The sequence below is a fragment of the Balaenoptera physalus genome, assembly GCF_965194825.1.
Source record: "Balaenoptera physalus genome assembly, chromosome: 6".
Classification (NCBI taxonomy): Eukaryota; Metazoa; Chordata; class Mammalia; order Artiodactyla; family Balaenopteridae; genus Balaenoptera; species Balaenoptera physalus.
In genome coordinates, this window is record NC_138885.1 from 67,581,576 (window position 1) to 67,594,602 (window position 13,027).

General features: G+C 35.1%; 1 protein-coding gene across 3 annotated transcripts in view; it reads right to left on the bottom strand.

Moving 5' to 3' along the window:
- Positions 1 to 612: 612 nt before the first annotated feature.
- Positions 613 to 13,027, bottom strand: part of CIRSR (corepressor of RBPJ and splicing regulator) — a 39,872-nt gene continuing 27,457 nt past the window's right edge. For all 3 annotated transcript variants that reach the window (XM_082465467.1, XM_082465465.1, XM_082465466.1), the window contains 3 exons: positions 3,989 to 4,095; positions 2,839 to 2,924; positions 613 to 1,625 (listed from right to left, as the gene is read on the bottom strand). In XM_082465467.1, the coding sequence (XP_082321593.1) occupies positions 956 to 1,625; positions 2,839 to 2,924; positions 3,989 to 4,095 (863 nt within the window). In that variant the 3' untranslated portion in view covers positions 613 to 955. The remainder of the gene's footprint in view (positions 1,626 to 2,838; positions 2,925 to 3,988; positions 4,096 to 13,027) is intronic.

Below are 13,027 nucleotides of genomic sequence, written 5' to 3' on the forward strand. Positions count from 1 at the left end.
ATCCCAATCCCCTGGAACCTGTGAAGATGTTAGGTTACATGGCACAGGGGAATTAAGGTTGCAGATAGAATTAAGGTTGCTAATCAGTTGATTTTGAAATAGGGAGATTCTCCTGGTGGGCCCAATGTAATCACAAGGGTCCCAAAGAGTGGAAAACAATGCAGAATGTGAAAGTGTCAGAGTGATTCGATGTGAGAACTCGACTTTGTTAGCTTTGAAGATGGAAGAAGGGGCCAGGAGCTAAGGAATGCAGGCGGCCTCTAGAAGCTGCAACAGGCAAACAGATTTTCCCTAGAGCCTCCAGAACCAAACCTGCTGACACCTTGATTTTAGCCCAGTGAGACCCACTTCAGATTTCTGATCTCCAGAACTGTATTCGCATTAAGACTGAGGTTATTTGTTATGGCAGTATAGAAAATTAATACATCATCCAAATGTAAATAGCTTCTGACCCTAGAGCAAAACACCTGAAGGGAATTTAAAGTCTTAAAGAAATACTGACCAATCCATTACTTAATTCATAGCAGTGAATTTCTACAGTGATTACACTGGCTTCAATTCAAATCTTAAAAGTAATAAATTTGAATTGAAAAAAAAATTAAACTATACCCATTCATTGTACTGTCTGTCATTCTTTTTAATGATGTTTCAGAACAAAGAAAATGTCACATGGTTACATGGGGTTTTTGTTTTTAGTATAGGGTACAGGAAACATTAAAGAACAGAAAATATTTTTACAGCCCCAAAACAGATCACTTACAAATATTTGCCAAGTTCATTCTTATGGGATTCATGTAGTTTTGTACTTGATATAACAGTTTACAGAGATGAAAAATTAAAATAGAGCTTTTTTATTAGAAAGACAATAGTACATAATTTAGCCCTTGCTAAAGGTATTCAAGAAGAAAGTGGAGATATTTTTATTTCCAGGTACGAGTCACATACAAGTCTCTCTTTATTCTCTACTTCTCCATTCTCTTTGCATCACTCTAGTATGCCTATCTCCTGATAATGCTCCGTGCATTTTCCCTCCTCTGTATCTATCTGTGCCGTGGCTTCTGGTGTCGTTTCTCCTGTCCCGCTCTTCACTGGGACTTCGCCGTGGCCGTTTTCTCACTTCTCTTGGCTTGTAACCACCATGACTTCTGCTTCGGCTTCTCCTACTCCTCTCGTCCCTGCTCTGGCTCCTGCTGCTCCTCTCGTTTCTTCCAGATCCGCTCTCCTCTGGACTCTGGTTATGGTTTCTGGGCTTTCTGTCAGAATCAGAATGGCTCCATTTGCTCTTCTCCCCAGAACTCTCTTGTTTTAAAAACCTAGGCTTTTCCTTGTTACTGTGACTGCTAGAACGTTCTTCATCAAGTTTTCTCTTCTTAGACTTGTCCGTCTCTTCAGAACCACTGTTGTAATTCCCTGAACGCTTGTTTTTCTTTCTTTTCTTCTTCTGTATTTTTTTTTCTTTGTTGTCACTCTCACTGCTGCTTTCTGAAGTGTCACCAGAGGAGGAAGACGAAGAGGAGGAGGATTTGTTTTTATGTTTTTTGTGTTTACTTCTGCTCTTCTGAAGCTTTTTCTTTTTTCTATCTTTTCTCCTTTTCTTTTTTTTCTTCTCAAGTCGATCCAATTTCCTGTTATTGGGAAAAAACAGTGACAGGCTATGTAAAAACAGTCCTTTCACCGACAAATATAAAATTTTGAATAGACAATATAGTTTCTTAGAAGCTATTAAAAGTGGTATTCAAATACAAATACATTCTTTACTTTTATTAAATGACAAATCATTTTCTTCCCTTTATTCAAGTCACATATACTATAAGTTTAAATTTAAAAATGCATTAACTGTCTCAGTATAGTTTCCTCAATAGTAATGACTATTAAAAAAATTCTTAATCAGAATTTGAAATTATATAGTACCCTAAATAAATGGTCACCCTGGCATAAAGAAAAGTTTGTAACATTAGCTGGACCAACTGCAAACTGAAATATAAAGCTCTAATCAGATGAAACATTAATTTTATGTATGTACTATTTTAAATATGGAAATACTCATCAACATTACACTATCAAATTTCAAGGGCATTTTCTCCAGAAAGTCTGAGTAAGTATAATACATTTTACATTTTTTTTGTATTCTATTTTAGTTACATAAAATAAAATAATCACATATTAGTTTTCAACAATTGTTTAGACTTATAAATAAATAATTAGGACAATTCTATTACGGCATTCTGAATTTCTAAAGAGTATTTCACATTCTCAGAAGAGTAACTTGTTTATATGATATGTCTGAGTTACTCTGAAATAAAAATGTCTTCACTGGATCCTGTCCAGCCATTCTCAAGACTCCACATACTGAAACATCATGAGCTCCCTCTACTGGATTCAGCAGACATTTCTTGGATTCTTTAATCCAGAGGTAGTCTGTTTAACACGATTCATACTGACTTTAAATTTAAGCATTTTTCAGCATTCCTCATAAAATTGTACAAAATGTAAGAAGAGTAATACATGGCCCACAATTTTCTAAGAACAAACCATATGCAAAGATATATACAAATCGACTATGAAAACTAAAACCTACAAATAAATCTATTTCCAAATTAAATGTTCTGAAAGGTGCAGTGACTTTGCGGTATAAATTGAGTATATAATCTTACATTCATTTTCATATTACTGAAAGAAAGACAAAATTGTACTACTACAGCTGAAGAATAAATCAATAAATGAATGTGATACATGGTTTTAAGTACCTTAAACTTAGGATCAGAGTTGAATATGACACTAAGATGAAACATAAGAAAAAATGTAGTTGAATTCATTAAACAGACACTTTTTAATCACCTGAGAAGTTTCTGTTTTTGTTTGGTTGTTAGTGACTTTAAAAATTCGACTTCTGGATCTTCTTCACCCTCACTTGCAACATATTCCTAAGTCAACAAAGACATAATTAAATTGCTAGATTACAAGACAAGTTAGTTATCAGACAGGAAAGGAAACGTTTACAAATAAGAAATTTTATATTAGGGACATACTGTAGATGAGTATGACATTTTGGATTGGAAAGTGGAATTTAAAAATTTTTGTAGTCTACCTGCCAAGGAGGATCATAATGCCCTAAGAGGTTAAGACGACTGCTTTGCCACCATTAACAAACTTTATCAGGAGAGGACGACAGAGAAGCATAGACAAAATGTTTATAGCATGGCTTCTACTCTCTCAATTTTCTTTTTAATTTAATGGAACATAAAAACCAGGAAGATCATGAACTTTAGGGGAAGGTCAAAACATCCACAATTTTTGCCTTTACAAATTCAACAGTACATTAGCAAATATATTAAACAGTACAAATACATGATATATACGTTATACGTACAATCCCTAGCAGTGTTTGAGAAGGAATGTGACTCTTTCAGAGCAGCACAAATTTATGCCAGTGGGAGTCTGGGTTTTAGTCGCAGCTCTGTCTCTAAAAAGCCACATGATCTCAGGGAAATCACTTAACTTCTGTGGGCTCCAGTTTCCTCATTAAATGAAATACATGGTTTGTATTAGAACATCTGCATTTAACCCTTTAAACTCAACCATTTTCTGGATCTATGTACACTTTAATCAAGTAACTGTTTAAAATATTTTCCATATTTTTTAGGGGTTTGCTTTTATACACTTCTTCCCATTGGTTCTGTTTAATGTCACTTCATGGGTAAGTTAGCAGGAAGGAAAAAGTAACAACCTTATCACCAGATCAGTTAGATATTTTATCCACATAAACCCAGAGGAGCAGTTTCGTTTATTAAAATATAGGTTTAAAAACAATTTCTCATTTAGGTTAAAATAATAAAGAAGCAAAATCAAAATACGTTTTAGGCATTTTCTTTGCTCTAGCTTGCCTTCCTATGGATATATACATATTGGAAAACATTAAGTAGCAATTCACAAGCAATCACATTTAGATTTATAGACATTTTCAGTTTACTGATAAAAAGATCATTACCTGTGATGGATCATTTGTGGTCAAGTTTCTCCCCAGTACGTTTCGTTTCAGTGCAAACCCACTGTTTCTCATCTCCGCTATTAGCTCCGAGGGGTGCATCGATGGTCCTGTTCACAAAAATCACAGTTTGAATGTATCATTTATATCTCTCTACCTTTTTCGGACTCCACAGTAGGAATGCAGCTGAAGCTTTGTTAAGTAAAATCACAGCTAAATCAACTCAATAATCTTCTGCTGAGCAAATAATCAGATATGACTTTCTAAAACAGCAGTCTGGAGATTGAGAATAGAAAATAATTGCATTTTTCTTACGTGCTAGGGGATTCTCTTATGTAACTTTGTCATATTGAAAAAGATACACTGAAGTGTTATCTGCTTGGTAGTTTTTAGTATAAAATCAAAGCAAAATGATAAAAGACTAATTAAACTTTTAATAGTTATTCTCTCAGTAAGAATTCATTGAAAGAGATACTTACACATATGCTATCGGTAACGATCAATAGTTAATCTTGCATATATACATTCCCAGAGTTTGAAACTTCTAGTCATTAGTTTGGAGTTGGTGACAAGCAATTTTAGGCTAGCTATAGGTGTGTATGTGTTATATTTTCTACAAGCTGTTGTTTCCACTTTTACAAAATCCCCAAACTTTTTGAAAAGTGAGCTTGTTTTTGGTCACATAATATGCTCTAAAGACAAACAATATGGACTAAACATAGATGTAATTAAAAATAAAAAGTTTTAAACATCTGCACCCTTCCCTCAAACATTATTATGTTTACATAAGATAGGAAAGATTCTTTCCTCCTTCTTTTGTATATTCCAGTTTCATTTTGTTTTCCCTGCAAGTAGCAAATAATGACAACATTTCATGGAAGCTTTTTAGTTTCTGGCCTAAATCATTACACTGGCTTAAAAGAACTATACTGGGCAATGTATCTGGAATACAGGGAAGAATAAGACAGTTCCTGCCAACAAGCAATTCATAAGGGAGGGTGGGGGATAGAGAAACATTCAGAAACTGATACTCTAGTTTGTTGATTAAATACATCATCTAATTTCTTTACCTTTTCCCTGATATATTGGTCTTTTACTACTTATTTTGCATGCTCACCTACATGTTACCATAAAAAAACAAAAGGCAATAGGCAATATAATTCAAATCTGTTCTCTTGCCAATAGCATCTTTGGTAAAAAGTTTGGTCAAACAAGTTCAGGTGTAGGTTAATAACTTTTATTGGACTCTGGGCTTTACCATTCTACTCATATTACCAAAAACAATTGAAAGTTGGCTATAGGTATTAGGGAGATAATTAGAAAAAACTGCCTATTACTGGTGTATGGGAAGTATTAATAATGTGATGCTTTAATTTACTGGGGGGAAAAAGCCTTATTTAACTGAAAACAAAACAAAAACATCATAAAGCACCATCTTTATTTCATTGATATTAATGTTTCATTTTAAAACAACACTGGATTTTTGATTTGTTTTTTTCTTTTATACAATTAATTTAATTTCCTGTGGATCACTTTAATGACGTCTAGAAAAATTATTCAATTTGGTTGATAATACTGATAATATGACGTTAAGTAAAAAACTGAATTTTATAAATTCATTTATTTTATTTATTTTTGGCTGCATTGGGTCTTTGTTGCTGCACGCGGGCTTTCTCTAGTTGTGGCGAGCGGGGTCTACTCTTCATTGTGGTGTGTAGGCTTCTCATTGCGGTGGCTTCTCTTGTTGCAGAGAGTGGGCTCTAGGTGCACGGGCTTCAGTAGTTGTGGCACGCGGACTCAGTAGTTGTGGCTCGCAGGCTCTAGAGCGCAGGCTCAGTAGTTGTGGCACACGGGCTTAGTCACTCCACGGCATGTGGGATCTTCCTGGACCAGGGATCAAACCTGTGTCCCCTGCACTGGCAGGCGAATTCTTAACCACTGCACCACCAGGGAAGTCCCAAAAATTGAACTTTAAATATTAGTACGGAGTGCCTCTAAATGGCATTGAAGTGCTAATATAATTAATAGCTTTAAATTAATTATAGAGTGTTTCACTTTGGTGGCTTCTCAAATTTCACATGTAGGAACCTAATTTTATAAAGTAGAAAATGTCTTTCCTGAAGTGTCAAAACTGCATTTCCTTGTCAACAACTTTTTTAGATGTTCAATGAATTCACAAAGCAAACATGCTAAGAATTAGGATAAAAACCACTCCAGTAAAGGGCTAAAGAGCTTGGCCATTATGATGAGAGGGTACTGATTTCATCAGTTTTCATCAAAAGATGGGTAATTTTAATAAAATGCTTTAGAAAACATGCTTTAAAATTTTTCATTACAGTACTTCTAACTACTTCAAGAAAATGATCTCTCCTTCCCCAGGCTGACTGAGATTATTCAGACTATAAAACAAACATTACTCTTCCATCATTTATATTTCTCCAAAATCTCAACTGAAATTTTGTAGTACATATGCTTAGCATATACTTCCACACTGTAAGACTCTAAACAATGTTTAGTGAAGTACCTAACAAATAGTAACTATTATTTTTGTCAGTAGCTATAAAACTTTTGTGATTATTATATCTTTTTCACAAAAAAATCCTCTTAATAGTAACATTTTTCAAAATCCAGTCTTATTCACTTCTTTTTGTACTTGAACTTTCTCCTTTTATCATCAAAACTTCTAGAAAGATATGACAAGTCAGGTTTAATTAAGATATATTCAGCAAGGTATCTTTATACTTTCATGTTACTGTGATAGTGGCTATGCAGAGTTAACCTAACAGAAATGACTCCAGCTCTCTGAGAACTCGAAATTTAATTGATATAATATCAATAAATTATATAGGTATGTTGAAGACAGATTTTACAATATGTTCAAATGCAAAATGACTACTTTTTTTGGATGTCTTTATAATTTAAATTACAGATGGAGCTGGGGTTCAGGAAGGTTTGGTTTGCTCTTAAATTTGCTATGGCAGAATGATTCTAGAGAACTCAGAAAAAGGGCATTTGTTTTAAAATGTAGATTTGTGAAGGCTCCTTTCTAGATCACTTCAGTCAGGCTGGGTTAAGCCTCCATAGCTTGAAAACCAGTGTTCCAACTTAGAAAAGTTGGTCCACTGAAGAAACTGTTTTTCAACATTCATTAATTTTGCAAACTTTCTTTGCTGTGATGTGGGTAAGCACCAAAATACTAATTGTGACTATGGTATTCAGTTCTATGCCCTGATTAGACCCAGACTATTTTCTACTAGAAAAACAACATGAAGTCAATGTCACAGAAAAAATAAATTCTCAGAAGGCAAATTATGTCCTACAGAATTATGTTTGTAAAGGGTTTAATCTATTCATTAAGAGCATTCATTTTTATAGAACTAAGCAATAGAAGGTAAAAAATGTTCGTAGTAAAATAGGTATTTTATCAGAGAATAATATAGGAGTCAAAAGAGCTGGCCATGAGAAAGGCCCTGTTGCCGACTTCCCAATTAGAGGACAGCAGTCCCAGGTGAATCCCACAAATGGCACAGGAGGGAGACTAATGCTGAAGGCAGAGATATTCCTGTGTCTCACTGTTAGCCTGGGCCCATCTGCTCTTCCCAAGGACAGAGCTATCTTCCTTCCAAAGTTCACTGTTCCTTTCAAATGAAGCATTACCTGCTACAGTTTTATGGTATTTAGTGGGAAAGAGGACACTGAGTTACAGGTTAAGTATGGCTGTATTAGAAATACTTTCCCCTCCTTCCCCCAAATTTAATACACTAATTTAATTTATAGGATGCTACTGCTTCCTGAGACTAAAATTCTATTCCTAGAGTGAATATCATTTTGTTTGTGATGACAGTGGTGATTAATTATTTTCCTTCTCATTCTGTGTGTGTATTTTAACTTGATACAATGAAAAAATCTCAAACCTAGGGAGAATAAAGAGTTCTATATATTCATCACACAGCTTCAACAATTATCAATGTTTTGCCATCCTTGTTTTACTTATTACCTCCAGGGTTTTTTGTTTCTTTTTTGATAGAGTATTTTAAATAAAATTTCAGACATCACTTTGGTATATAAATCACTAATATGGGCTATTTCTTAAAAATAAAGCCCTAACACCTTTGTTACACTTACTAATACTGACAGTTTTAAAATCCAGTCAAGGGCTTCCCTGGTGGCGCAGTGGTTGAGAGTCTGCCTGCCGGTGCAGGGGACACGGGTTCGAGCCCTGGTCTGGGGGGATCCCACGTGCCGCGGAGCGGCTGGGCCCGTGAGCCACAATTGCTGAGCCTGCGCGTCTGGAGTCTGTGCTCCGCAGCGGGAGGGGCCGCGATGGCGGGAGGCCCGCGCACCATGATGAAGAGTGGCCCCCGCTTGCCGCAACTGGGGAGAGCCCTCGCGCAGAAACGAGGACCCAACACAGCCATAAATAAATAAAAATAAATAAATTTAAAATCCAGTCAACATTCAGATTTCCCCAATTATCTCAAAAATATTTTTTTTTTACAGTTGGCTTGTTCACATTAGGATCCAAACAAGTTCCACACATTGCATTTGGTTTATGTATCTCTTAAGTCTCTCTCTCCCTCTCTACTTTTGAGGTACAAATGACACATATCTTAAATCTCTTTTAATCTAAAAAAATGTAGCCACTTTTCCTCCACTCCCCCCTTATTGCTATTCATTTGTTGAAGAATCTGGGTCATTTGTACTGTACAATTTCCCCCATTGTGGGTAGTGATGTCATTTAATATGTTCTTCTGGCCCTTGTATTTACTGTAAATGAGCAAGTTAGATCTAGAGGCTTATGATTAAATTATTTTGGTATTTTATAACACATACTTTGGGGGAATAATGGAAAGTTTTCTAAAGTTTGGATTCAGGAAAATGACACCTGAAAAAAACCACATTTTTGCTAATGAACTAGACTAAGGAAAAAAGGCTGAGACTTCAACCTGGTATGTTCTTGCTTTCATCATGTATTTATTGTAGTCATAGTAACAGTGATACAAACTTAAAAATGCGTGGGTTTGAAAATAAACCCCCAAACATATCACAAATAAATTATGATTCTTATTTCCATGAAAAGTATGACATTTATTTCTTCCTTCTTTCTTACAGTTAAACTGACTATATATTGTGAAAAAGCCACTCCCTGTCACTAAATGTAAAACGGACACTTAGAAACACTAGTTACAGTACATGATCTAGAGGGAGAATTATCACAATTATCTTACATTTGTATTTGATTCCTAATATTACCTAACCTTTTTGCTTTAAAGAAAGCTTATAGAAAGTTACCTTAAAAAAAGACTGAAAAGGGGGGCACAGCATGCAGCACAAGTCCCAGGGAAAAAGTGAACAAAGCTATTAATAAAGTGTGTGGGTGATTTTTATTTATATAGATGAGAATGTTTTATGTATGATTTTCTAAAGGTTATGCAAGAACCAATTGTACTGAATTGTAATAAAACTGCTCCATACTAAGAATTTTCCTGACACGTTGCCAGTTCATCTTAGTGGAGGCTGGAAACAATAAGGTTTCTTATTGCCCTTATCCTGAGTTCATACTGAAGAAAGCTAATTTGATCTCTATTAAGACATACAATGTAAAGGAAAAATTAAACATTTCATTTTTGTCTGTGTGTCTGGAAAATACAGCAAAGGCAGGGAAAGATAAAACTGCCCTTATTGTATGCTAGTGAAAAACACTTTATAAAAAACAACCTTGCCTTACAGAATCAATAATGTTAAAGATATTTGAGTTATATTTGATTATGTCTTTACACTTATATTTTCAACTTAACTTACATGCAGGTATTTTACTGATGATACAACTATCACTAAATAATAAAGTGAATAAAGATAATAAAGTGAATTCATAGTCCTAGAGGACTAAGAAAAATCATTTGTGTTGTGATGAACATGAAGTATTAGAAGTCAGCACTATGTTTTAAAGAAGTTATGAGAATATGAATGCTCTTGAAAAGCGGTGCATCCATGAACCTCAAAAACAGTATGTTGAGTCAAAGAAGTCAGACACAGAAGAACACATACTGTATGATTCCATTTATATGAAGTTCATGAACAGGTAAAAGTAATATATGGGATTAGAAATGAGAGTAGTAGTTGTAGGTGGAGGAGTCCAACTGGAAGGGGATAGAAGGGTATTTACCAGGGTGACAGCAATGCTCTATGCTCTGTATCTTGTCAGAAACATTGGTTACATGGGTGCATACATTTGTCAAACTCAATCTACACTTAAGACCACTGCATTTTACTTAAAAATATATTAAATCAGTCAACAGTAATTACTGAATGACTGAGTTACTATGGACTCTCACTACATTTCTATACTAGATCTCTCTCAAGCTATGGAGAGAGCCCTGCACAGGGAATTTCAACTTATTCTTCCCTAGTATATAACATAGAAAGTGATTTTACAAATCAATATGTATTATTGAGGGCTTATTATTTTATCTCACTAGGTACTTGAGAAATAAAGAATGGAGAACTTGGTTTTTGCCTTCAAGCTTATAATCTTTTTTGGGAAAATTAGTTAATATAAAAGAATAGGAAAAATATAAATTGTAAATTTGTGTTATAAGATATATTCAGAGAATAAGATGATAAACAGTGATGTTTAGTATAGTTAGAAAAGCCTAACTCTTCAGCCACTCACTAAACTATTATTTACTAAGCATGTGCATTGTGGAAAGCATTGGGAATACAAAGATAAATAAGATACATTACGTATTTCAGAAAAGCAATACTTTCTAGGAAAGAACTAGAAACTGAGTTTGACTTTCACACTCATAGGATTTAGAAAAAGGTAAAAAATATGGCATTATAAATGAGTGGAACATGACGAAGGTTCATGTTAACTTAAGTTTGGTTTGGGTAGAATTATTAATATTTACTAGGTAGACTACATTTCATTCATTCTCGTTTTCCCAGGTAATCACCAGTTAATTTCCTTTACTTGAAGTTGGCAGACCTTGAGTAGATGGAATGATATTAACAGGAAGAGTCATGTAAAAGAGAGTTATGATTGGGATCTGAGAATCATAATACCCCTTTGAGATTATGGGAGGTGTAGCCTCCACTAGCCCCACATATGCCTTTAACACAGAGCAGAGCCATTTACTGACAGAACAGGATTGCAATTAATTTGTTAATGTCAATGGAATTTCAAAGCATAGCCACTCTAACAACAAATTTAATCACTGAATTATAATAGTGATTATAAATAGTTCAAAATGAGTAACCATTTGTAATCACTTAAAATAGCCAAAATTTAAAGTACTAATCAAAAGCATCAATTTGACCTTTGAAACACTATGAATTGACAAGTTTTACTGAATAATTTCTTTAGTAGGTCAATATTTCTTTTCAGATAATTAGTTTCCTCTTGCATTTAGAAACATGTATGTTCCCAACTTATCAACTACATTTTTTTTTTAAACTTCTTATCTTATTTAGTTTTTTAACTTAATTTTTATTTTTGGCTGCATTGGGTCTTTGTTGCTGCACGCGGGCTTTCTCTAGTTGCGGCGAGTGGGGGCTACTCTTCGTTACAGTGTGTGGGCTTCTCACTGCGGTGGCTTCTCTTGTTGCAGAGCACGGGCTCTAGGCACGCGGACTTCAGTAGTTGCAGCACGCGGGCTCTAGAGCGCAGGCTCAGTTGTTGTGGCGCATGGGCTTAGTTGCTCTGCGGCATGTGGGATCTTCCTGGACCAGGGCTCGAATCCTGCATTGGCAAGCGGATTCTTATCCACTGCGCCACCGGGGAAGTCCCTAAAACTTTTTATTTTATATTGGAGTATAGCCAATTAACAATGCTGTGATAGTTTCAGGTACACAGCAGAGCGACTCAGCCATACACATACATGTATCCATTCTCCCCCAAACTCCCCTCCCATCCAGGCTGCCACATAACATTAAGCAGAGTTCCCTGTGCTATAACAGTAGGTCCTGGTTGGTTATCCGTTTTAAATACAGCAGTGTGTACATGTCAATCCCAAACTCCCTATCCCTTCCCTCCACCCTTCCTCCCTGGTAACCATAAGTTCGTTCTCTAAGTCTGTCTGTTTCTGTTTTGTAAATAAGTTCATTTGTATCATTTCTTTTTAGTTTCTGCATATAAGCGATATCATACATTTCTCTTTCTCTGACTTACTTCACTCAGTATGACAATCTCTAGGTCCACCTATGTTGCTGCAAATGGCATTATTTCATTCTTTTTTATGGCTGAGTAACTACTGACAAGGGCTTAATTTTCAAAATATACAAAGAGCTCATACAACTCAATAACAAAAAACCATACAACTACATATTAAAGGAGAGAAGAAATGGTGCCTGCCTAACTTTCCTTCTTTATTTTGAGGTCAATCCTTTATTAGTTTTAATATCTACCTATTTGAAGAGTTTAGCTTTAAAGGGATTCTGGTAACACAAATACTTTTTCTGCAGTAGAATTATGTTGAAGGGTTTAAAAAAATTCTGCCATCAGATGTAGGGCTATCTCAGTAGCTATCCTGGGAGGATTCAACTTCTTCAAGGAGTTACATAAAAGAACTCCGTAACAGATATGGGCAGGATGTGCCAGAAGGGCAACTGAGTTTATCATCTTTCTTTCTAAACAAAGTCCCTCCAGCATGCTCCTAGGTGTCCTTCTAGTACAAGCTTATGATCAGACAATTATTTTGTTAAATTTCCCAAACATGTTCTCAAGCAACAAAAATTCCTCCAACATGATAGGTTGATGGAAAGATGGAGGAGCAGCACGTGGGAGTACTCTTGCAGGAAACTGCTATTAGTACTACAGCTTAGTGTAATATTCTTCAACAAAAATTAAATCAAGACTTAGGGGAAATAAGGCAAGGAAAAGAGCACTGATATGTAAACAAATGTTTGCAGCAAGTATAAAATAATACTTTCCTCAATTTAAGCTATTATTAATTTTCATATTGTTTAAACATACTAAAACCTTTGGCGTACACAAGACTGGTTAGAGAAACCTGAAACATTAAGTACCAATCATCATTTTAG